The sequence below is a fragment of the Heliangelus exortis genome, chromosome 8, assembly GCF_036169615.1.
Source record: "Heliangelus exortis chromosome 8, bHelExo1.hap1, whole genome shotgun sequence".
In the NCBI taxonomy this organism is placed as follows: domain Eukaryota; kingdom Metazoa; phylum Chordata; class Aves; order Apodiformes; family Trochilidae; genus Heliangelus; species Heliangelus exortis.
Genome location: NC_092429.1, coordinates 2,829,727 through 2,854,600, shown reverse-complemented (window position 1 = coordinate 2,854,600; position 24,874 = coordinate 2,829,727). Strand labels below are relative to the sequence as shown.

General features: G+C 41.1%; 1 protein-coding gene across 17 annotated transcripts in view; it reads left to right on the top strand.

Annotated features, from left to right (window-relative positions):
- Nucleotides 1-24,874, top strand: part of NFIA (nuclear factor I A) — a 245,781-nt gene that overhangs the window by 189,434 nt on the left and 31,473 nt on the right. For 8 of the 17 annotated variants that reach the window (XM_071749987.1, XM_071749989.1, XM_071749984.1 and 5 more), the window contains 2 exons: nucleotides 8,253-8,381; nucleotides 22,836-23,014. In XM_071749987.1, the coding sequence (XP_071606088.1) occupies nucleotides 8,253-8,381; nucleotides 22,836-23,014 (308 nt within the window). The remainder of the gene's footprint in view (nucleotides 1-8,252; nucleotides 8,382-22,835; nucleotides 23,015-24,874) is intronic. The other 9 variants (XM_071749991.1, XM_071749994.1, XM_071749990.1 and 6 more) reach the window with 3 other exon arrangements.

Below are 24,874 nucleotides of genomic sequence, written 5' to 3'. Positions count from 1 at the left end.
TTTGAAATGCAGAAAAAAACGAGGCTAATTTCACCTATCTAATCCCACCTGCCTGAGACACGAGCTGTTGGAAAGTGGTTCAAGTCCCCAGAGCCTGGGAGCTGCAGGTCCCCAGTGTCATCCCAGCAGCTCTCACCAGCCTCCAACTGGCCACGGACACTGTCCAGTAAAAGAGCACAGAAGCTGTAGGTCAGCTACAAATTATTTTCTGTGTTACTGAGAAATGAGATGACTGCTCCGTCCTGTGACTGTCAGACCTGGTGAAAATACCAAGAGCCACTGGATAGCAGTACATAACAGCTCCATGAGTACACTCTTGACCTGTCAAATTATAAATCCATTTCAGTTTGGTACGATGCACATGAATTCAGTTTGCAGCTCTTGTCTTCCTTTGGAATAATGTCTAAACTCTTCACCTCAAATTGTGCAGAAATCAGGTGACTGTACAGTCCATGGTAAATTACCTGAGCTATTTCCAATCCTGACCACAGCTCTTTTATTAATTAAAACATATGTTCGATGGCAGTGTATACCAATTAAGTCTTCAAAATGGATATTAACGCCAAACTTAGTCCTGTCATCATAAAAGTCATCTGAAAACATTACCATGCAGTAACTGAAGTCACAGGTCAAAAAAATCTGCATATTTACCCATCTCCATCTCATGCCTTTGGCGTTTAGCAGCCATCGTTGTTGTATATAGCCTGGGTAGCCAATGATCTTTTGATGATTAGCAAATAATGAGAAAATAATTTGGGGGAAAAAAATAATAATAAAAATAAAATTAAAAAATTTTAAAACCCAGAAAATTTGACTCTATCCCCTTCAGTTACTAAAATTCCCTTTATTATCACTTGCAATTTAGCATCCATATGCATCTCAGGAAGATAAAAGTTGAAGCATAAATCTATTCTGGGTCTTTTACTTGCAAAAATATCATACCTCAGCTATAATCATATGCAAAGACTTTTTAGAGGACTTTGTAAATGCCATCCAAATTTATGATGGCATTTTTTGCCTTATAGCTATAGATGTTCCATACCCAAAGCACCCACATAAAGGTATACTCTCCTATGGATGGCTGCAGTTTGTCCCTGCTGCTATACCTAAACTGTCAAGTATGCTGAAAAACTCTCAAATAACATTAGAAATGAAACAAATATAATAATGAATTTTAAATGATGAGATGTATAAAGACGTCATCAGAAAAATTTTTTAGTTCTTACCACAGTAAATATTTTTGCAATACAAAATGATACTGAAACTAAAATTAAATCAAAGGGAATGTTGAACTGTTATCTTGCTGCTTATTACATTTCTCATTACAGTTTTTAAATATGAAACTCGTGAAATTCTATTTTGAAAACAATTGGTTGAGTGGTAGTTTATTAGATACTGAAAGAAGCACTTGGGTGCAAAGCAGGAATGAAGGCTAATGTAAGAGATCTGAAACAATCCAGATGATGCTGTAAACATAGACACAAACACATAAGGTAATACACTCTATGGGAACATTGCAGCAAACACTTTGAGGCATATTTTAATGGGGTAGGTTTTTTAAATAATGGTGAATATTGCAGTGTTCAGTGTTACAATTCTGCAGGCAAGGTTTTGCATCAGTATAAACTGATATTTCTCCTCTTTAAATGGAGCAGCTCTCATTTACAAAAGAGAAATTTCAAACATCTATTTCCTAAGTGACATCAGAACTTTGATTCTTACTTGAATTAATATTTTTGGCTAAAAATTGCTGAGGAGTCCAAAAGCATTTAAAACCTAATGCCATTGAATCCATTTAGCGTGCCTTTGGCACCTCTCTTTCTCTCTCAGTCCCTTTTGAACATTCTGGTCCTCATTTTAATCAATCTCTTTTTATTAAGTTCTTTGGCTCATTTACTTGTACGCGCATTTGCTTTATTTTATTTGGAACATTTCTTTTGTAGTGTCTTGAAAAAGAGTTGTGACATTTCTTTTGGATGGCTTCTTAAGTGTCTGGCAGTCACCTATGATACGATGTTGATGGGTATGGATAGATTAGCTCTGTTTTCCTGATGATCTGTCAGATGTCGAGTTCTGAGGAAACCGGTTGTGTGTGTTGGTGATGCATATGCAGCAGTTTGATAAGTGGATAGAGGGGGAGCTTTTCATTTTTCTTCTGTAAAGTCACTGTTTATTAAGCTGGGCTTAGGTTTGTGAAGCGAGGTGCTCACTGGCAGGTAGCTAATCAGTGATCACGGTTACTCAGACTGGGAGCAGGGGAGCAAGTATCCATTCAGAGGGTAGAAACTAAAGAGCACTTCATTAGGATGAGTGAATTTCCATCTGCGTTGGATTTTGTGTATACTGGAGCAACTAATACAGCAAACTGATGGATGGCAGCTAGTGTGATTGTATCTCAGCTGATGACAAAGTTTGCTCAGCACTAAGTAGACTTACTGTGACTGACAGTAGTGTAGCCATCAAAGTGTCAAAAAGCTTGAAATTAAGAATTCCCCAGGAAGAAAGAAAAAAAAAAAAAAAAGAGGCAGCTCATCAACATTTCTGTTGATACTGATTTCAGGGAAATTGCTGGAATAATTTGCATAGAAAGATGAAAATTTCTTTAAAAATTCTTTCCATACATCAGTTTTTCCTTCAACAGCCAACTTGTTTTTCTGCATCATCTGTTTGTTCTGCATGTTGTTGAGTTCATGGTCCACCTGGTAATACCTGAGCTTCCGTGATTCCTTTTCATAGTGTCCCTTGAAAATAAAGATCCAGACCATATTTCATTCATAGCTTTTGTTACAAAGTCTCCACCACGAGTCTAGTGGCAGAGGGCTGCTGGGAATATTGGGGTAATGATCCAAAAGCTGTCTTTGGAGATGAATATGAGCTGGTCTACTGATGTGGCTGACTTGAGATGGAGTTATTGTTTAAGCTGTGTGCAGTCAGAAAAATGTTAGTAATTAATGAAGTGAAATTGGATGGATTTACAGATACAGATACAGGTACAGCTTTAGATTTGGAGAGAAGGGGAATTGTTCTCCTCTTACACCGCTGTTGCTCCATTCACTTCATCAGAGTTATTCCTTATCTTAGCACCTCTGTTAGTAAGATGCATGGGGATATGGAAAGTAGGTTCCTAGTTGTCCATTTGTTCTGGGAAGGATTTGTGCATTTGATTCTCACACCTCATTTTCTGGTCCATTTAAATATATATATCAGCCTCATACATGAAAATTTGAAGATCTTTAGCTGTACTCAAGGAAGACTCTTATGTGGTGCATTTCTAGTACTGGCAAAACATAAGGAGGTAGAGGAATTAAAACCACCACAATGCTCCAGTGCCCTTTAGAAGATGAGGAACATGAAGTATTCCTGGGCATTCACTGCTTAAACTTGGGCTGGAGGTTTGCGAAGTGCAGAGTTTTGGACTTCAACATCCGTGCAATGGCTCCAGTAACCAGAGTCTCTCAAGGACAAGGATCCCATTTACGCTTGCATTATGCATTGAGCAGAAGGGTGTGATGCATGATGTGGAATGAACAAAATAACTCGTGTGTTTAGGGAAATGCCAAATTAATGAAAATTCAGAAAGCTCTAATGTTGAAAAAGGCACTCGGGCTCCTTGATAGAAGTATAATGCTGCTAACAGTTTCAAGATTATTGTTGTCTGAATTTTCTGCTTATTGTGTACTGCAATTAAAATTCTTCTTCAGCTGAAAAACCAACGTCAAATTAATACTTCCTTTTGGGGAAAAAAAAAAAAAATATGAAAGAACACATCTTCTTTCATTTAGCACCATTATGGTCCGTGCTCTGGTTCCCTCTGTCCAGTGAAAAAAAATGGATTTCTGGTAATGGGAACAGGCTAAGACCATATATGTTTGGCATGCATACACTCACAGAACACGAGTACAGTAAGGCAACACACCCACCCAGACATCCATCTGTTTTTTACACCACAAATCCCTTTATTTTCTTTCTTATTTAGCAATTAACTTTTCCATTTATTCTTTAGTTAAAAGCTGCCATAAGATGAAAATAGACCGGGTCTGATTTTCTTCTCTTGCACTCTAAATAACATTCAGAGGAGACTCAGACCTGCAGCATGAAATCTGTGTTTCCTAAAAGCGCCAGGTGTGACTGTGAGTTGGACAATGGTCCTGCACACAGAATAGCAAGAAACCCTCTTTAAACCCCACCTGGGTTACCCAGCCGTTGTGTTCTGGCTGTTCTTGTTTATTCCTTCCTCGGAGCAGATGGATAGAAAGAGGCAGGGAATGGGGAGGATCCTTGGCTCCATTCCCTATTCACCGGCCAGCGCAGCTGAGACGGGTTTGGGGGATATTGTAATTGGTTGCTGCCCTGCACTGGAGAGGAGACAGAGAAGGGTCAGGACTCAGAGGTGTCCTTAAAGGAGTTGGCACTACCCCTTCGTTAGGGCCAGGTGGAATGCTGAAACCTGGTCTCCAGTGCAATGGTCCCCAAAATCCATAAGCTCTTGGGAGCAGCGCTGAGGAAAACTGTGCAAGTCATCCTCCTCCTCCCTGGGCTCTGCCCAGGGTAGCTTCAGTTTTAACTTTTTAATTTCCTGCATCCCTGAGCAACACAGGAGGGGAGGCTGTGGTCCAGGGACCACTAAACATGTTTAAACTCGTTAGGTGAGAAACTGAAGACGTTTAAAACTAGCTGAGAGTCTCAAAGATGGGTGCCAAAAATTAAACACCTAGTTCCATATTTAGTCATTTATCTTAGCTCCTGCCCCTGTTGTTAATATTCACCATACTGCCTCAGAGGCAGCCTGATTTTCATAGCCACTGGGCACCTACAACACTAATTCAAGTGCTGAGATGGCTTAGCTCAAAGTGAGACTCATAGTATCAGATTTAAGTTTTTCTGGGTGATTAAGCCTGAGTTCCCTTGCTCTCAGCTCCCGAAAGGAGCTTCGAGAGAATGACCAGCATTGTAACATATGGCTTAAGCAAGGGGGAAAAAAAAGAAAATGAGTATTAGAAAGGGATGGACTAAAGAATACGCAGGATATATCAGGCACATTAACCAAACATATGGTGCTAAATGAGATATTTTTTTAAAATTGCAAAAAAATTGACATTCCTGGCAGTCTCAAGGATAATGTGACATGGCTGTGATAAATTTAGAAGAATGGGACATATTTTGGCTTGTTCTTGGAAACCTTTTTCTTGCATGCCGACTGTATTTCTTCTTTTATTAACCCATTCAAAGAATGTTTGAATTTTGCTGCTAGAGCACCATGCTAGTGCAACATAAAATGTGAATGATGCTAATTGCTTTGCACTGCCTAACTTTCTGTCATACCCTCCCCTCTTAAAGGACAAAACATGCTTTGGAAATGAGCTGGCAAGCTCGTCTTATCCTTTCTCTTGGTCAATATTAAGTGAAGTAATTAAGCTCCTGTTTGCATATTCTTCTGAACTAGGAAGCAGCCATTTTTTTCTTGAGATCTGATGGATACGATCACTCAAAATAAAATGTGTCATTACAAACCTCAAACAAAATAAAAACATGGTAGAGTTGGACTGTTCCAAACCAATACATTTCAAAATACCCTGATATAATGAAAAAAAAAATAGTGATAATGATATCATATCATCAGAACGATGATAACAAACAAATATAACAAAAACAGGAACCAATTATCAGTGCTTCAATTTGTCTTTCCACTCAATTTTACAACACAGTGTTACACTAAATGTCTATTTTCATAGGAAAACAACTGCCTCAACCTTACAAAATTCATCTCCATATGAATGTGACACTGCTCAGCATTTCCACAGGGCAAGGGCATTCATCAGCCTGGCTGCAGCTCCTCAAGTCCCACTGGCTGGACACAAACACATCAACTTGCTACAGCTTTAAACCATGTCCCAGTGCTCTCTCTGCCCTTTCCCCCTACCAAGGTCTCAGTGAGTCAAGCACTGGGATAAGAAAATAACTTCTTCACTTTCTCAGAAGCTTATCTTTCCCATAAATCCTGAAGAGAATAGGCATCTGGATATGGGGAGAGCAGGGAGTTTAAGAGCCAGCTGAACCATTCTGTGCCTGGACTTGAAGTCCTTACTTCTCCCACAGCCTTGGTTGCTCACCCAGGGTGCAGGTACTCCTGTCCCCTCCTGGCTCTCTGCTCATGGGCTGCCCAGCTCACAAGCAGGTCTGTTTTATTGTCATTATCCCTGTACATCAATACTCACTTGTTCTGTCCATGATATTTTGCACTTAGAGGGATGGAGCCTGCTACATTAAAGCCTTCCTGGGGGGCAAACCTGGCCCCTTCCATAGCCCAGCATGGAGGAGATGAACCTGTGGCCTTGTTGCCAGCAGAATGGTTCCTCTACCCCTAGTCAAGCATAAATACTGCCTCTGACTTTTGACTTGTTTTTAAGGCTGGAGTTGACCTTCATTTGGCATTTTCATCCCCAGTTCTTCTAATGTAAGAAAAGCAGGGTGAAAAATGCCCTTAATTTTTGAGTATCCTTGTCCTGAATATGGACACTCAGACACAGAACAATAACTTAAGTTATATTCCAGCCTCCTATTCGAGCAGAAATTCAGCAGGCTGATTGGGATGTTGCATTGAATTGGGATGTTGCATTGAAATTCCTTAGTTCAGTTTCCTTTTTTCTATCTTACCCCCAAACTGAACCAACTCCTTTTGCTTTTGCCCCTACTCCAAAGCCCCTAGGATCAATTAAAAAACAAACAAAGAAACAAGCAAACAAAAAGCCAGTCTTTTCCTTGCACAATCATCTGGCACTTCTAAACTTTAAAGTATGTAACATTTCTTGCTATCAGAAAAAGCCACTGGTACAGCAAACCCTTGTAGCAAACAGTTTTGAGACAGAAAGCTGCAAGTACAACCCTGGAACTGTAACCACTCCCTTACTTTATTTAACTTTCTGAAATATAAACTGCAAAACCTCACTGAAACCATTAAAGCCCCAGCAGTGCAGCATATAAAGTACAAGAAGGCTCCTGCATATTGCAATCAACATCCCAGGGACTATAAAACTAGTGTTATTAAACATAAAGTTAATAATATTGTCCAGAGATAATATTGTCCAGGCCTCTCTCTTTACTTTTTAACAATTAAATTCTATAAAGTACAGAGCTGGAAATAAGGTTGAATAACTTTGCAAGTGGAAGTTCAACTTCTACATTATCTGATATTTTTTCTTTTGCACTTGAAACCTCAACTGTTCTGCACCTTTGGGTTGCTGTATCCCTACAGATAAGCAAAATTTGTGATCTACTGTATACACTGGAAAATACAAGTTTTCAGAGTATGTGCAGACAATCAGCATACCCATATGCCTAAAACTAGAGGATAATAAAGGCACACATACATATTCTTCATCTTAATGTTGCAATATTATTTTATCCAAGCGTAAACCAGATGCAGAAAAGGCTTGGATTTTAAGAGCCTGTGGCAATGTATTCATTCCTCTGATTTCTTTGGTTCCACTGGCTTGATTTGGTATCAAGAGTTGTTCTTACAGAGTACCACAAACTGGTCATGTTAGATTACACCATTTCTGCCTGTCCACGGGAGAGGTTTCACCCTATGGCAACTTAACTCTGATTTTCATTGGAAGCCTTTGATATAGTTCAAGGGCATAATAACAACTCTGAAATAATTCCAGTGTGGCTTCTAATATCAAGACACAAATACCATTCACCCTTTAAAAAAAAACTTTGAAAGCAAAAGGGAACCACATAAATATATTACTTCCAAATACCTTTGAAGTCAAGAGAGTAAGGAGAGGCAGAGTTTGAACTCAGAAAACTTCATTCTCTAGTTGTGCCTTGAGTCGTGCAGCACATTTTAAAGATCCATTTGCAATAATCTACTAAAACAGTGAGTGAAAGACAGAACTCATAAAAAGCCTGTAAAAATCCAAATGCTCCAGCTATTACAGATTTCTAAAAATAAAGCAGAGTAGGTTTCAGTAGCAATAATAAGCTGCATCTTATCCATATTTCAGATTTAAAAGAAAAATATGGCTGTGTTTTAGTACTCATTGCTCAGAGCAAACCATGGCTGCTTCTGCCTCAAAAAAAAAAAAAAAAAAAAGACCAGAAATCCAAGTGAGCTTTCAGCTTGCTGTTGCGTTCCTTTTCATTTGTCCTTTAAGTTTATCTAGCTGCTTCTGCACCCACTTTCACAATGCATAGGCTGTCGTTCCATGACCTAGCATTATTAAATTGCACTTATCAATCATTCTTGCCAGGAATGCCATCGCCAACTACATTAAAGAAGTCAGAGAAGTCTGGTTTCAGCAGTCCCTCGCCTTCGCAGACCTCCTCCCTTGGAACGGCTTTCACACAGCACCATCGACCTGTCATTACAGGACCCAGAGGTGAGGCTTAACCCAAGAGCCCCCAGGCAGCTTAAACATTAGCCATGGCACCCCCTGCCTTTCCACGGACAGTCATCACCACGTGTCACCCACCCAAGGAGTGGCTGGTTGTGCCTCAGGACCTTGAGAACCCAGAGGTTGTTAGCTACCAAGATCTGCGTTTGGTTTTCTCTAGGCTGGGCTGTTCAGCTGTTCAAGAGCACCTGTGATGGAAATGCTGGTGTCTGGGGGCTCAGGGTTTTGTTTGAAGAGGGTGGGGAAAGGGACAGAAGGTCCTAGAGAGAGTGTCTTCTGCTTGTGTCCATTCAGAACCTAAGTTCAGTGTAACTGCTGGAGGTAGGGACCCATCACTCACTTCAGCCCCACGCCCGTGGCTTTGTTTCTGCCGGTCAGTGGTGGTGGTGTTGGGATCTGTGTGCTGAAGAACTGTCTTGTTAGGGGACTCCTTTGGAGTTGGTTCCTGCATTGCTTTGGCTGCTTTTCTTCACAGTACTCTTCTGGCTGACTTTCCAAGTACATGAGACGTCCTCTGGGTCTAGGTGTGCTTATACATTTTTTGTTAGAAAGATGCATTTGCATTTTAGCCTAGAAAACTAAATGCAGTACTCAGCTCACATTTGAAAAGGAACTCACTTGGGCATCGTAATACACACAAATGAATGAATCTTCTTACAAACCTCTTTGGAAGATATAAAAATAGGAGTGAATGGTTGTGACATGTCTCTTTCTGCTCTGAAATTTTGTCTCATTTAGAGAAGATTTTTAAGGAATTGGTGGAATGGTGAGGCATAAAAAGATGTATTAGCAATTCATCCTAGAAATTATTTTGAAATATCTGCTTGGTATTAGTGTGGTTTGACTGAGGGCAGCATAAACCAGGAGGAGCCTCTTTGTCTGCACAGTCCAGGTGATGTGGTGTGAAGCTGTGGCATTGCAATAAGTTGAAATGAGGTCAGAATTGCACTTCATGGATTTCTGTGCTTTGTTAAATCTGCTCATTGTGGTTTGATTTGTTGTGGTTAATCCCATAACAATTATTTATTACCCTTAGACACACAACTATATTTTCAAAGGATATTTGGGCACCTAAGTTCTATACAGATTCCCCATGAAAATTGGACCTGAGCTGTCTGTTAAAAGCCTTGATAATTGGTGATGTAAGTAGGAAGAATACCAGTGTTCCATTAACATTATGTCCATTGCATATCAGCTGACTCTGAATTCCTATCCTTTAGAAGTTCAGCCTTTTAGAGTCAAGTTGTTGATTGATGAGTTAATAGGCCTTTATTTAGCTATGTTTTACCTCACACTGATTTTTTAAGATCATTGAATGCCTTTGTCTGCCTCTGCTTAGACTCTCTCTGTTTTGGATTTTTGTGTGGTTGAGAGAGGAAATGTATCACTGGTGAGGTCTTGTTTAAATCTCATCTACAGTCTGTTTTCACAAGACTTTCTCTGTGCACTGGGGAATATCCATCAGCTCTGTGAGAAGAACATTCAAAGACAGCCAGAATTTGAAAGGGCAAATACAATTATTACAGTTCCCTAATTTTGTTTGTTTGGAAGGAGATGTCTTTACTAACTCTGTAAAGAAGTAACACCGTTTCTAACCACAGTGGTTCCTAACAGGTTAACCAAAACTGTACCTCTGCAATATCAGTTAGAAGTGTTTTCTATTTTATGCTTGTTCACAGACAAAGTCTTACAGACTTTCAGGAAAAAAAAATAAAGCCTCTGAACCCATCCATGGATTCTTTAAGTGTCATCATCCTGGAAAAATCTTGTTCCAGACTTTGTTCTTTGTTCTTTTTGGATGTTCTTCTTCAGTATTCTTCTTCCACAGCACACTGGCTGTGTTTATTTCTCTTCTACAACAATCGTTCTGTTAGTAAAGAATAATATATTGAGACAGATTATTTTCTGCAAATCCAGCTTTGTTCTTTATCCCATTGCCTCCAGTGTACTTTAGGACAGTTAAGCAGAAGAGAAAAGCTTTTCAGGTATCAGAAGTGGCAACATAAAGAGAATAATGGAATCGTATCAGAGGCTGTAATCTTTGAGCAATTCACATCCACCATTAGTTCCTGGAAGTTGTACCTTTCTGCAGAAATGATAGGTGTAATACAACACACACACACATGAGATTCTCTTTGGGTCTATTTGCACTATGTAAATGGTCAATGGCAGGGCATTCAGAGTGGTCTTTAGAAAAGGAAGAGCAGGATTTAACCTTCAGTCTGCAGAGGTAGTGCAGAGAAAGGAAAGTCATGAGTAAGTAGGTCACCATCAGAGTAGGCTCCTCAGCCAGCTGAACAAGAAGGTTCCATCTCCTTCTGATGTTCATATATGCAAGTTTCTCACTTGGATGTGTCTATGAGATGCATTTGTAAAGCATGATCAAAATAGACAGCAGAAGAGAAGCTGCAGGCCATTCATGGCAGGTGTTGTCATTGACAACCAGTGATTTATAACTTCTCAGAAATATTCCCAAATCTTTCACACACTTCCAAACATTCCTTGGAACACAGTGCACATCCCGTGCCAGGGTGTCCCAGGATACTGAGTGCCCTTCCCAGTGATTCCAACAATAAGTCATTCTGCAAACAACATCTTGCTTGGAAGAGGAGTAGATCCAGAAGAGGATTTTTTAGCTATAAGGTGCTCCATTCAACTAACCCATTGGAACACCTCTGTTCTCATGGAATTGTCTGCCCTGTTCTGCCTTGTGGAAGGCTGTGCACAAGCTTCCTATCTGCACTGGTGCTGCTGCCAGTACTCAGCCCAGCTGGGCAGTAGCCAGCAGAGAGGATCTGAGCTGGCTGACCAAAGGACCAGATGTGCAGTGAGTGCTGGCACATGGATGCCAATGCTTCGGTGACTCCTCAGTAGTTCCAACAGATGGTGGTAAGATCCAAGTTTCTTTGGTGATAAGCTAGCAAAGTGATTCATGGAGCCTCACTTGATGATGGCAGTTTTTTGGGCATGACTCTATGAATGCACCATATGTCTTCTCTGGACCAGTGTGGTTAGGATTCAGCGTCTGGCAGATGGTAAATTGATCACCTATAGGGTGGCTTTATCATCACTATCAGTTTTAAAATTTATTTCAAAGCATTGAAAATGCAAGCAGTTACCTCTCCTACGCAGCATACTTTAGTTACCTGCAAGTTAGATTATTTGGTGATCAGCATAGCTCATCCCAGTGCTCTGGTATTGCAAAGCCATCACGTACTGCTGGCATCTTACAGTTTCCCAGACATTAGCCCACTTGAACTCTTTACCAGATTTAAATACTGTGGGAGACAGCAGCATTTAAGTAAGTGGTTCTGGGTTTCCATGTACTGCTACTTACACTCTAGTGACTTTATATCTGGAGCTGGCTGAAAGGTTAAATCGACCACGATCTTGTAAACCTGGCCCACACGGCAACCTGTGCCATAGAGCATTCAAGCATTTCCACAGAACATGACAGCACAAGCACCCTGCAAGCCAAAAAGAAAAGAAGAAAAGGCAGGGAAAGGAAAAAAAAAATAGGGATGAGATGGTACGTTAGGAAGATAAATGAAGGAGAAACACAATTACAAGGGAAATACAGCATAAAGTACTGTCTAAAGTACGTGCCCAAGGAAGTGGGTGTGTGAGCAGAAACAGAAGGGATGAAAGTCAGCTTGTGGAGTGGTTCCCATTATATTAATTTACTCCATAATAAGCATTGCCATTGAGATTTTTATCAAGGCAAGGTCTACCAGGGAAACTCTGCAGGATAGTGCTCTCTCTTTGTGCCAAAGTGGCAGAAACTCGGTGCCACATTTCTGGGAAGACATTGTACCCTTCTCTATCAAAATTCTCCCCAGGCTCACCAAAATATCAGTGCTTGTTTGCTGTCCTGTCAGCCAGGTTCAGGCAAATCAAAGTGTTAACTCTGGAGCTACACAAAGTAAAAGGACATTTTGTAATAGCCCCTTCCATGCAGCTATGCATGGCAGCTCCTCGGTGCTGGGAGACTAATGGAACCTTTTACTTTCCTTTGAATTTTGTCAAAAACAACACGGTGCAAGTTCATTCTGATACAGACACCCCAGATCAGTGAACAGTACTGTAAAACAGCCAAAAGAGGAGAGAGCAACACCATAAGAATGAGAAAGTTGAATAGAAATGATAAATAAACTGATCCTGACCACCAGATGAGCGTTGCTTTTGTGGCAGCACGGGGGGATGCTCGGGTTTACAACGTGAGGATAGCTGTGCAGGTGAAGGTTCTGCTTTTCTCCACTAGCTTTGAAATAGCATGATGCTAAAAGAAAAAGTTTGCTAACAGATGGCCTCAAGGTCAGGGCTTAGTAATTGCAAGATACCCCACCCAAAGTGCCATCTACTCCCACACCCCAGGCAGGGGAGGGAGGGCAGAGAGGAAGGCTTGCAAACGGTTAAAGCTTCAGCTAAACAAAAGTCAGGAACCGTGTAATTAAAACTCTACCTTTGTTGTATTGTAAAGAGTTAGCCTGTGACATAGGAAATATTTAAAGGAGCAGGCTGTTCAGCTAATTTGTGTGTGAGTGAACTGCTTAGACAGTCCTATCCTAAATTAACTGTAAGGCCACCCACTGAGACTGCCTCATAAAGGGCCATGATTGCTCAGCTTCGTTTTGTATAACCGTTCAATAATTACTAGATAAATGCATAACTAAAAGCTCTATTACACTAATAATTTGTACTGAGATAGATGTATGGGACACCATGCTGGGTTAATTTGTCATCCTTGCAGCAAACTTCTAAAGAGGGCTCTTCTGCAGAGGAATTGTGTTAATATGTTGCTCCAGTGAGGACATGTTAGAGCAACAAGATGACTTGGTCGCTTAATCTCCTAAAGAGGCAAAATGCCTGGAGGGTGAGTGCCACAAAGAAGAATGGGGGGTGATTAACACAGTGGACCCAGATTTAAACTCATCCCGACAAAAGGAGCTGATCTAACTGAGCAAAAGAATTGAAAAAGGGGAATGTTAAAAACACTAATAGGATTTCATGCATCTCCCCCAAAATAATGTAAAAATAAAGTGCTGCAGGAGCAAAGTATTTTACCCACCCCTTACACTGATTCTGTGTTCAGATTCTTTGCTTTGTTTGATGTACCCATGAAGTTAAACTATATGCTTTAAATGGTGCAGTCAACTATAATATTTTTATCTCTGCTTTATGCTAAATTCTGCTGGCTTCAGACGCACACAAAAAGCACATTATTGCTTTAAATATGGAACCCATGTTTAAGCATCAGAACTCTGGATTTTCAACCTCCTCTATTGACAGAACCATAAATCATGTTAAAGTTAAGTGAATTACTGTAGCGTGGAACTATAGCTTTAACAATGTTTATGTAGTATCAGCTTACCATCTACAGAATGAAAGGGGGAAAAAACACTGATATTAGAAATGGGAATATGGAGTCCTATTAACTTAACAGCAATATATCACTCCAAAGTCACAGATTCCATTACCATGCCCTTTTTAGTATCAAAGTGGAATTATATCATCACACACATAAAGGTTGTGGGTTTTAAGAAAATTTACATTTCTATTGTAAACTTATCAACTGCATTTCATTATAAGAAAGACATGATGCATTCTCCTAGCAGTAGTTTTTATCTTATATATAGGAATGCATCATGTATAAACAATAATAATATGCAAAAGTTGCCAGCATTTGATGTGAAGTAGGAATTCTACAAATTGGTTAATTTAGGGGTGTTTTTTGACCTCTAGCCATGGTCTTGGAAGGGAGGAGTGCTCTGTGCTCTTTGTAGGTATGGTTTTTATTTCTATACCTATGTAATCAGTTCTGTAGCATTCTGATCTCCCAAAGACAGAAGAATTTTGACTTGTTTTGAAACAATCTGCTCAAAAAAGCCAACTTCACTGGCCCCCTACCCGTGCCAGAATCTGGACGCAGTGCTCAGTTCAGCTCTACAGATTTTCAAAAGCAGCCTGCAATACTTTCTGTCCAGAGCACACCAATAAATCCTGTGCCACACAGCTTTAGGAGTAGTTTCTTTTTGCTGGAAACGTGTGTTCTTTTTGCCTTGGGGCCCTGGCAAAAGGTCCTTCTGCCTCCCACTTGCTGCTGCAAAAATCTCTTACTGAAAGAGTATTTGTGAACAAAGGGTGCAGGTGCCTTATACCACTCTTCAGAGCAGGAAAAGGGGCTGATAGGAGTTACCAAGGGTCTGTTTTTTCAGCAATGCTTATTCAACCACCTGTACTTGACTTCTGGAGCTGAGTGAGGGGAATTCTGCAGTTCAGTCCTTCTTCTTTATGTCAGTGGACAGGAACAGATTCTCCATCTATCATACTTAGGGTATTTGTATATCAGTTGCATTGGTCAGCTATTTATGTTATAGTTTGAATGTTTCATCTACATTTGCCTCCATAATGTGGAAGTAAATGCCAGTTTCACCCATACTAGGAGGGCATGGCCAATTTTTGTCCTCCTGCCCCGTGATTCCCCAGCCTTGCAAATAATTATGCCAGACTGGATCAGTTGGAGTTTAGCTCCCCCATGGACCTGACAGCCATGTTACTAAACCTTTGCACCATTTTGGGACTTAAGCAATACTTAAGTTTTCCACTGATCTGGATTCCCTTCAAAGGGCTGGTCCTAGGACTGCTCAGTCCTACTGACAGCAGCTCAGTGTTTAAGAAGAGGCAAGTCCCTCCTAACCTGAGTAAGAGATTGCTCTACATTTATCACCCTGAAGTCTGTTCCTAATGGGCAGTGAGAAAAACAGGGACTTTCAGAAACCATTGGAAGAGTTACAGGGACACAGCTCCCATTGAAATTCAAAAGCAGTTAATGAATTCTTTCTCCCTCTGCAAATCCCAACCTAAGTTTCTTAATTTTTTTTTTTTTTTTTCCCTTGTTTGGGTAACTGCTTTCATCAGAAAAAAATCTGTGGGCTTAAAGCTATTGTTTTAGGTTTCTATTCTTTACCTCTTGTATTGTATTATACATAGAAGTGTAAGTTCCTTTCAACAAATTTGGATTATTGCCAGATCTCCTTATTAAAAAGTCACTCTTCATATTTCCGATAAACACAGCTGTTTCATGGTGTTTGAAAGCATTTCACATCAGCCAGCATGGTGGCTTAGCCAATTAGTACTCTAATATGGTCAATTTTCAGAATAAGTACCTTTGGGGTACAAAGGGTGGGATACATCTTGCATAATTTGAACTGGCACTTGCATCACTTAAATGCTAGGAGAAAGCTTACAGCACGCAGGGAGTTAAAGCAACTTAGAAGCCTGAAGTGGAAATATCTAGCAGAACAAACTGTTCTATAACATTTCCAGGGAAATGACTTTTAAAAAAATACTTTCTTAATTGTAATGAAGCCAATTAAAATGGCCTCAAAAACAAGCTGATAAAAATGAGCCTGTTTCGTTATGATTATAATGTTACTATTTCTAGGTAGATTGATGAGTGTTTAATGAGCTATTAGTAAACTTAATTATCACTTCATAGAAGAGGTATCTGAGTGTTGTGCCCTGGTGAAGCCAATCCACTGTTGGCCTGGTCTGATGGACCAGTGAAGGTTCAGTGGGTTTGATTCTCCAGACCACTCCTGCTTTGAACAGATGAGGAGGGCAGGCTGATGGTAGCCTTTTCCCAAGCAGGAGAAGAACAACATGAAATGACCCTTTCAAAGACTGACTGCAAACAACTTTAGGAAGAAAGGCATCCCATCCAGTCATCTAGACTTGAAGAGATTGACAGGGCTTTTTGGAAGAGGAGATGGAAGGTGGATGGATCAATATGTATCCCCCATATGTTGGGCTGTGCTGGTGGAGAAATCTGTCTGAGCACAGCAGGTGAAGTCCCTTTGCCACATCAGTGAGCACTCCCTGGGTGATGGGATCCCATGCTTTTTATTTGGACTGCTCTTTTCATAGAATCATAGAATCATAGAATTAGCCGGGTTGGAAGGGACCTCAGAGATCATCTAGTCCAACCCTTGACCCGCCGGAGCAGTTGCTAGACCATGGCACTGAGTGCCACATCCAGTCTTTTTTTAAATGTCTCCAGGGATGGAGAATCTACCACCTCACCGGGCAGTCCATTCCATAGCCTAATCACCCTCTCCGTGAAGAAATTCTTTCTAATATCTAACCTAAACCTCCCCTGGCACAACTTAAGACTGTGTCCTCTTGTCTTGTTGGAGGTCATATGTGAAAAGAGTCCAGCTCCCACCTCGCTACAGCCTCCTTTCAGGTAGTTGTAGACAGCAATGAGGTCTCCCCTGAGCCTCCTCTTCTTCAGGCTGAACAGCCCCAGCTCTCTCAGCCTCTCCCCATAGGGCCTGTGCTCGAGTCCCTTCACCAGCCTGGTTGCCCTCCTTTGGACCTGTTCCAGGACCTCTACATCCTTCTTAAACTGAGGGGCCCAGAACTGGACACAGTACTCGAGGTGTGGCCTCACCAGTGCTGAGTACAGGGGAAGAATCACCTCCCTGGACCTGCTGGTGACGCTGTTTCTGATACAGGCCAGGATGCCATTGGCCTTCTTGGCCACCTGGGCACACTGCTGGCTCATGTTCAGCTTCTTGTTAATGCAGACTCCCAGGTCCCTTTCTGCCTGGCTGCTCTCCAGCCAATCTGTCCCCAGCCTGTAGCGCTGCATGGGGTTGTTGTGGCCAAAGTGCAGGACCCGGCACTTGGCCTTGTTGAACCTCATCCCGTTGGAATCGGCCCAGCTCTCCAGTCTGTCCAGGTCCCTCTGCAGAGCCCTCCTTCCTTCGAGTTGGTCTACACTTCCCCCCAGCTTGGTGTCATCTGCGAACTTGCTGATGATGGACTCAATCCCTTCGTCTAAGTCATCGATAAAGATATTAAACAGTACCGGGCCCAACACTGATCCCTGGGGGACACCACTAGTGACCGGCCGCCAACTGGATGCAGCCCCGTTCACCACCACCCTCTGGGCCCGGCCCTCCAGCCAGTTCCTAACCCAGCACAGGGTGCTCCTGTCCAAGCTGTGGGCTGACAGCTTTTTCAGGAGAATGCTGTGGGGGACGGTGTCAAAGGCTTTGCTGAAGTCCAGGTAGACCACATCCACCGCCTTCCCCTCATCCATCAGACGGGTCACCTGATCATAAAAGGAGATCAGGTTGGTCAGGCAGGACCTGCCCTTCCTAAACCCGTGCTGGCTGGGTCTGATCCCTGGCCCATCCTGCAGGTGCTGTGTGATTGCACTGAGGATGATCTGCTCCATAACCCTGCCAGGCACTGAGGTCAGGCTGATGGGCCTGTAGTTTCCCGGGTCCTCCTTCCGGCCCTTTTTGTGGATTGGCGTGACATTCGCCAACTTCCAATCATCTGGGATGTCCCCAGTGAGCCAGGACTGTTGGTAGATGATAGAGAGAGGCTTGGCGAGCTCTTCTGCCAGCTCCCTCATCACTCTTGGGTGGATCCCATCCGGTCCCATAGACTTGTGGGGGTCCAAGCAGCTCAAGAGGTCACTGACTGTGTCCTTCAATATTACAGGGGGGCTGTTTAGATTTTTATCACCCTCTATAGGCTCCAGAAGCCTGCTGTCAACAGGATAACCTGTCTTAGGAGAAGGACCTAAGGAGGGTACTAAATATCTGAAGGAAACTATAACCTGTTTCAAACTAACTGATTCTTTATTATTCAACCCTTAATCAGTTGAACAGAGTTCACCATTCACTCTTACTCGTTTGCCTAAGAGATGAGAAGTGCTAACCAAATGAATGAGTACTAACCAAAGCAGTGAATGCAACTTCTTTTGTTAGTTACATAGTTGGCCATTGGCTGTTACAAACCAAGGAGTGAAAAGACCAGGCTGCATAATTAGATGCCTGAATTCAGCATTCTGAAAAATCCTCTTAATTTTGTGCTGCATAGCACCACAAACTTATAAAACACTAGAAGATCCAGTATAGCATGCAACAGCTGTACTGCATAATTATTTGGCCCTAAAACAGTAGTTTTAAGATACTGGTCTATCTGTTGCAGGCCACCACACATTATCATCTCATTTTCAATAAAAAGTCTGGGATGTTTCAGATGAGCTTCAATGGAATTAGAATCATGTGTGCTTTGAAATATTTATGCTTGCCTTGAGATGGAAGGATAATTTCTGCTTCCAACCCCCACCCCCCCCCCAAATAATAGATTCAATAACACCAGATAAGTCCAACTCCTCCATACCTACAGCGGGTAGAAATGAAGTTCTGACCTGGGATATCCATACTTTCATAGGTTGTAGAGCTTATATTTTATGTCAGTTAGTGAGGTCAATAATAAAATATAAATGTCACAGGCTGAAAGACGCCAAGAGAAATATGGCTTGGCAGCGTGAAGCTGCTTAGGGATACATAAATAATAAGTCAATAAGTAAATAAATAATAGACAAAGACCTGTTCTGTCCTCCATTTGAAGACCCAAAGAATTTACAATCACTGATTCAGACTTGTAATATCCCATCAGAAGCACCTAAGTAGTAATAGCTCCTCCTTATGCAGAGGAACACTTGCATCACTCTAGGCAGGGCTTTCAGAAGCAATGGCTTGCTAATTTTTAGTAAACATCTCTGAAATTTATGACTGAAGGGGTTTGTCTGTGATCATGTGCCTCTTTTAGAGGGCAACAGGGAAAATAGCAACCTGCTCCACTACCTCACTTCCTTTAGCTGATTAAATATGTTTGTGAGGATCCAGATACTTGGAAACACATCTGTGTTCTGCACTCAGAACTTGTTTGAAGAGTCATTTTTGCATACACCAGAGTTGCTGACCTGAGCAAGGAGTGAGGATTCTTCCTCTGATTAAACAGCCCTTTCTTTTGCCACTTGAGGAATTTAGGATTTCCCCATCAGAGACTGCAAAACCAAAACTTTTGGGGATCCTTATTCCGTTTGGTACTTCTCATGCAAATCCATCAACTCAGAGAGAATGGACCCTACATGTCAGTATATGGCACAGACTGAGGACCAGTACCTGTTCAGTCTTGTTCCCTTCCAACAGTCTTGCCTGTGATCACCAGAAAGCCCTTCAAGGCAGTTCCTCTTTGGCTAAGACTCCAAAGAGGAGCCTCTTTCTCTTTCTTGCAGCTCTTTATCTTCCTGAATTCTTGTTGATCATTTCTGCATTCATTTTTCTTCTCTCTCTGTTTTTGGGAAGATGACCAACAAATGTTTTCATCTTTATTTTTTACCCTGACATCCTGAGAAGGTCAAAGCAATAGAGGAAGACCAAATACTTCCATGCCTATGTCTTCCATATAGCAAATCAAATTCCTAAATGAAGAGCCATATTTTGGAAAAGCTAAAAACAGTGTTTTCTCAGGGCCAGTTTCAAACTTCCTCATGTTCCCTCCCTACAATTTTTTATTTCTTGTTTGGTTGAAATAGCCTTTCTGTCTCCTTTTCAGTCAACAGAAGAGAGGGAATGAGTTACCAGATGTGTACAAAGGACAGTGCAGTTGCATAACAATATCAAATAGTATTAACAGAGCTAGTGCTATTTTTTTGGTAAATATTCTTAAAAGCTCCAGTCTGTTTTTTACTTAATTAGACGTTTACCCCATTAAGTTTCCTTTCTCACTTTTACCTTCATCTTTCATTTGGCATACAAGGAAAGGAGGAGCTATCAAAGGAGATACAAAAGAAGAGAGGAAGAATATGGTTAAGGACAGAAATGTTGTATGCTAAGGAAAGTTTTGTAGTAGTCATCAGAACAATTACCATCAGCTTTTGTTGAACGAATATTGGTGGCAAAATATTTTGACAGGCTCTAAAAAGACTGATGGTTCTGGGAGAAGGTGGTGGTGATACGTTCATACCTGTAAAGTGGCTATGATGTAAGTGTCATTATATCAGTTACACCTCAGGGGTTGGTGTAAGTGAGATCAGAGGCTGACACCTTGGGTGGAATTTGCCTAACTGAAGGTGCATGCACAGGCTGGCAGTATCTGCCTCAGGGCTGGTATGGCTGGGCTCCCTTCACAGCCACTGGTGGGCCAGCCAGTGTGGCCAGTGAAGTCCAATCAAAGGTAGTGGTCTGGTTTTGGATGAGATGGATTTCTCCTTAGGCACCATGAGTTCTGTTTAGTTCTCTATTGGTAGGTAATAGTTCTCTATTTAGTTCTGCATGGTAGGCACTCATTTACCAGGGTGAATCCCATAAGGTATCTGCCTTTATTACCAAAGTTCAAAGTCACAGCCTCTCCCAGGAGTTTGGGGACAGGAAAATAGCCTTCATTTCTTATTTTGAAGATTTGAGTTCTTTATCTGAAGAGTTTTCAAACACGCCATCATTTAAGATGCAAACCCAGAGCAAAAGTATCTGTCTTAAGAACGAGTAAGAAATAATTAACTAGGTTTATTAAAAAAAAATAAGAGATAAGGCCAGATGTGCAGACAGGTTGAACAGGCTGGGCACACAGGTGGTTGCCTTGGCCATGGACTGTCAACATTTCCATAACTCAGAGTGTGGGATGTGCTGCTGCTTGTTTCCTTCTCCTGCGTGCAGCCTTGCAGAGCCCACACGTTGGTGGGAAGGCACTGGTTTCCAGTCCAGCCCACGTGCCACAAACTCTGGCTGTTGTGAGCCAGGTATAGACCCTAGAAGAGGTTCCATGGATATATGCTGTGATCAGGGAGAGCAGGAGGCTGTGTGCTACCTTCTGGTTCCTCATCTCCTCACCTTTCAGTGGGGTTTTCCTGTTCAGTACCACACGCTTAGCCTGGGTTTCTCTTACTGGGGGGAGGAGGACTGGCAGGGTTCACAGGGCCACAGGGGGGCTTTTCATGGTGAGGATGAGAGCTTCATCTTCATCCCATCTCAGCACCCCAGGCACCAGTGCAGCTCTTCTTGGTGGTGGTGTCAGTGCAGTCATTCCTATCCAGTCGTGGAGAAAGAAGTACAGAGAAGTGCTGCCCAGCCAACCCTTAATGAATGTTTACAGGGTAATGCAGTTGGTTTCCTTGCTGCTGGCTCTGAATACTTGTTTTGTCCACATATTCAGGCTTTGATTTTGCTAATGGTTTAATAATGCTTCAGAAAAAAATTATTAATAAAGTCTCATATTATTAAACTGGTGATGAAGAAGGCTAAACAGCAGGTTTTAGCTTTTATTTAACTGAGGCTTTTTCATAACATCCATCATGAAATGAGTGTTTGCTCGTTTGTATTTGATTTTAGTTAACCTTCCTGCATCTCTCCCAATTTTTCCAAAAGTGCCAAAGGCTTTTTTTCCCTCTTGTATATTTAACTTACTTCAAAGCCAACACAGGAGTTTCTGTAGGATATTACCTCCCTTGCAGAGCCTTTATCTAACTGGTTATGTGTGGGGTACAAGTGCAGGATAACCCTTGAAAGATTAGTAGGCAAGCATGGCAGGGGAGCAAGTGGGATGTAATGATGACTGTTTGGTGAGAAATAAACTATGATTTACCGATGAGCTTCTGCTCAAACAGATTAATTGGCCATTCTAAAGGAAAAGTGAATTCTCATTTTAGAGGGGAAAGGGAGGATTCATAGCACTATGAGTGGCAGCAGTTACCATCTGATGGTGACAACTAACAGTGGAAAGTGCTGTTTGCTAAAAGGGGTCCAACCCAGTCTATCTTGAAGGCCAAGGAACTGGGCAAAGGTGTCACATAATGCAGGAGAGCATCAGGCTCTCCAGCTGCACTTGTAGTTCTGCTGAAATCAGCTGAGGGTAAAATCTGTCATTGCCAATGGGCTTGTGTACATTACACCTTTACACCTTCACTGTAGTACATTTTCCAGCTGGCTTGTTGGCCCATAAATTCACCAAATTAAACTTCATCCCTGAATGCAAGCTGGGGGCTTGCTGAAGGTTTGAGCCTGACATTATTCAGGAGAAATGGAAATGCAATTTTCAAAACGATCTCACCACTTTGTGCACGTTCATTAGATGAAAACACGTTACTTAAAATAAATGTTCCTAAACTGAAGTGGAAAAAAAAAAAAGACCCAACAACAGGAAGTGTTAGACCATCTTTAAATTATCAACCATTTATAGTGCAATATAAAATGGATTCATATGTGCAAATCCAAGTTATATGAAGTGTCAATTAAACCAACCCTAATCTCCCAAATACATTTTTTTATTGCCTGATTGATGAGGACTGCTCTTAAGGTGATGAATAGTTTTCACTTTGACAAAGGACTGCTGATTCCTTTATACGTGTCCACTAAAAACACAGAAAATCCTTTAAAATGTCTGGCTCTGTTGGTTTTCAGGATCTAGATGAAGTGAGCGTAGGACACAATGTGGTCTAAGATATTAATTGTGAAGATCAGATGTATAAACAGTACTGTACCTTTTAAAAAAAAAGCCTAAAACTACAATAGCTTTAAACTGTTTTGTTTTCCAAAGGCAAAACTCTCTATAACTTCTTTGTTTTCTTTCCTATAGCAAGTCCACATGCAACACCATCGACTCTTCATTTTCCAACATCACCCATTATTCAACAGCCTGGGCCATACTTCTCACACCCAGCAATCCGCTATCATCCTCAGGAGACTCTGAAAGAGTTTGTCCAACTTGTCTGCCCCGACGCTGGTCAGCAGGCTGGACAGGTGGGGTTCCTAAATGTAAGGAAGCCGTTTTTATTTCTTCAGAAGTGTTTGTCCTATGTAAAAATTAACCATGGGATTCTGGGGTTATTTTAACAGCATGTCGCATACAGGAACACACCTCGAATAAGTCATTAGAAGGAAGGAAAAAAACAAACAGAAAAAACCCCAACATAACGCTGCTACTGCAAAAGTATTGAAAAAAACAACAAAAAGCCTCCCCAAAAAACCACTCGACCACATTGTGGTGAAATTCACTTAAACTGTCAGAGGAGCTGATGATACAGTGACCTTCTGGGTCCCTCCACAAATGACTTTGCTGCATGCATTGTAACCCTAGTGGAACTGGGGTTAACAAAATATGAAGGCAGAATAATTTTTATTAATTATTTTTGAAGTTCGGGGGATAGCGGGGGGGAAGGAGCAGGAGAAGGGAGGGTGAGAAACAGATGTTTCAGATCAGCTAAGTTCATTAAAAAAAAAAAAAAATACTGCCTTATAGCACTTTAGATCAAGTTGACCAGTACTTGAACTCAAGATGTTAAAAGTACAGTTTATTATGGTTTGTTATTTCTGTAAGCAGTTATCTTTTCCCCTTATCTCTATGAAAAATTAAGCAGAGTTCCAAAGCTTCAAATAACCATTTTCTTTTTTTTTTTTTTTTAATCAAATAAAGTGAATCATCTTGCTATTATTGAAATAGTATTCCGGTCAAATACAGAATTTATAAATTTTATGTAAATCAAATCTAAAATAATGCTCTGAATATTTCATGAAATGCAATGCATGTAACTTTTTCCAGCCAATGAAGTAATAACTGGCAAAATTACTGCTTCTCTCCTGACATACATACGTTTGGAAGTGTTAATGAGAATTAGTTTAATTATTAGCATCTAATTTATTACACTTATTTAATAAGCTATATTGTTCTCAGTGCTTTCCTTCCCCCAGCAGAAAAACTGACTGTACTTATTCCAGCCAGTACTGGCTTTGAATAATGTCTGCAATATGTTAGCAGATACATTTATGTCTAGACAACAAATCAATACAGTGCTTTTCTTTTTCCTTGAGTATTCATTTGCTTAATTTATCCCAAACCATTCAGCATTATGAACTGTTAGCACACTCACAATGAACATACAGCAGGGGTCTTCTTGGCAGGAAAGGGCCCTAATTGTGAGACAAGATAGTGTTTGAGAGATGTCACCAATATATTAGTTTATTAAAGGTGCTGGGTGTTGGAAAAATAAATATCCCTGAAGGATTGCTTCTTGCTGCAAACACTGGTAACTGCAGTCTTTGAAGTCAGTGGGAGTGCTGCTAAGTTAAAGGCAGATGAATTGGAGTCTTATTTATGCCCTGAACCATTTTTGCTCCAGCACAAGTGATTTGCACCTACACAACTTGAAGGCCTTTTGTCAGTGCCAAAGCAGGTGAAATGAAAATCAGGTCCCAAGCACTTGCCAGAGTATTTTGTCCCCAGTAATTCAGGCTAATGGAAACCCTAACAGGAATTAAAATATTATTTTCTTTAACAGTATTCAGAATATGGATCTGTGTTTAAAGCTGAGCTTTTATCATCAATGGAAAAGCCAATGCTCAGTGACAGAAGAACTGCAGTGAGATCAATTTGTAGAGTGCTGTCGAAAGTGATCTCATCATTTTTGTCACTAAAATGGAACACCTGATTCACAGGCTGTCCTACTTTCTCTTTATAATGGTATTTGGCATCTGTCTGTATGGTTTTCAAGTGTCCATCTTACATTTAAAATATAAACTTAACAAGTTGGGGGAAGGGGAGGCTTTTTATTTAAGCCTGCTTCTTGTTTTTGTGATACTTGAAAATACTTATAGATAGGTTTTTCTGGTGACAAACTG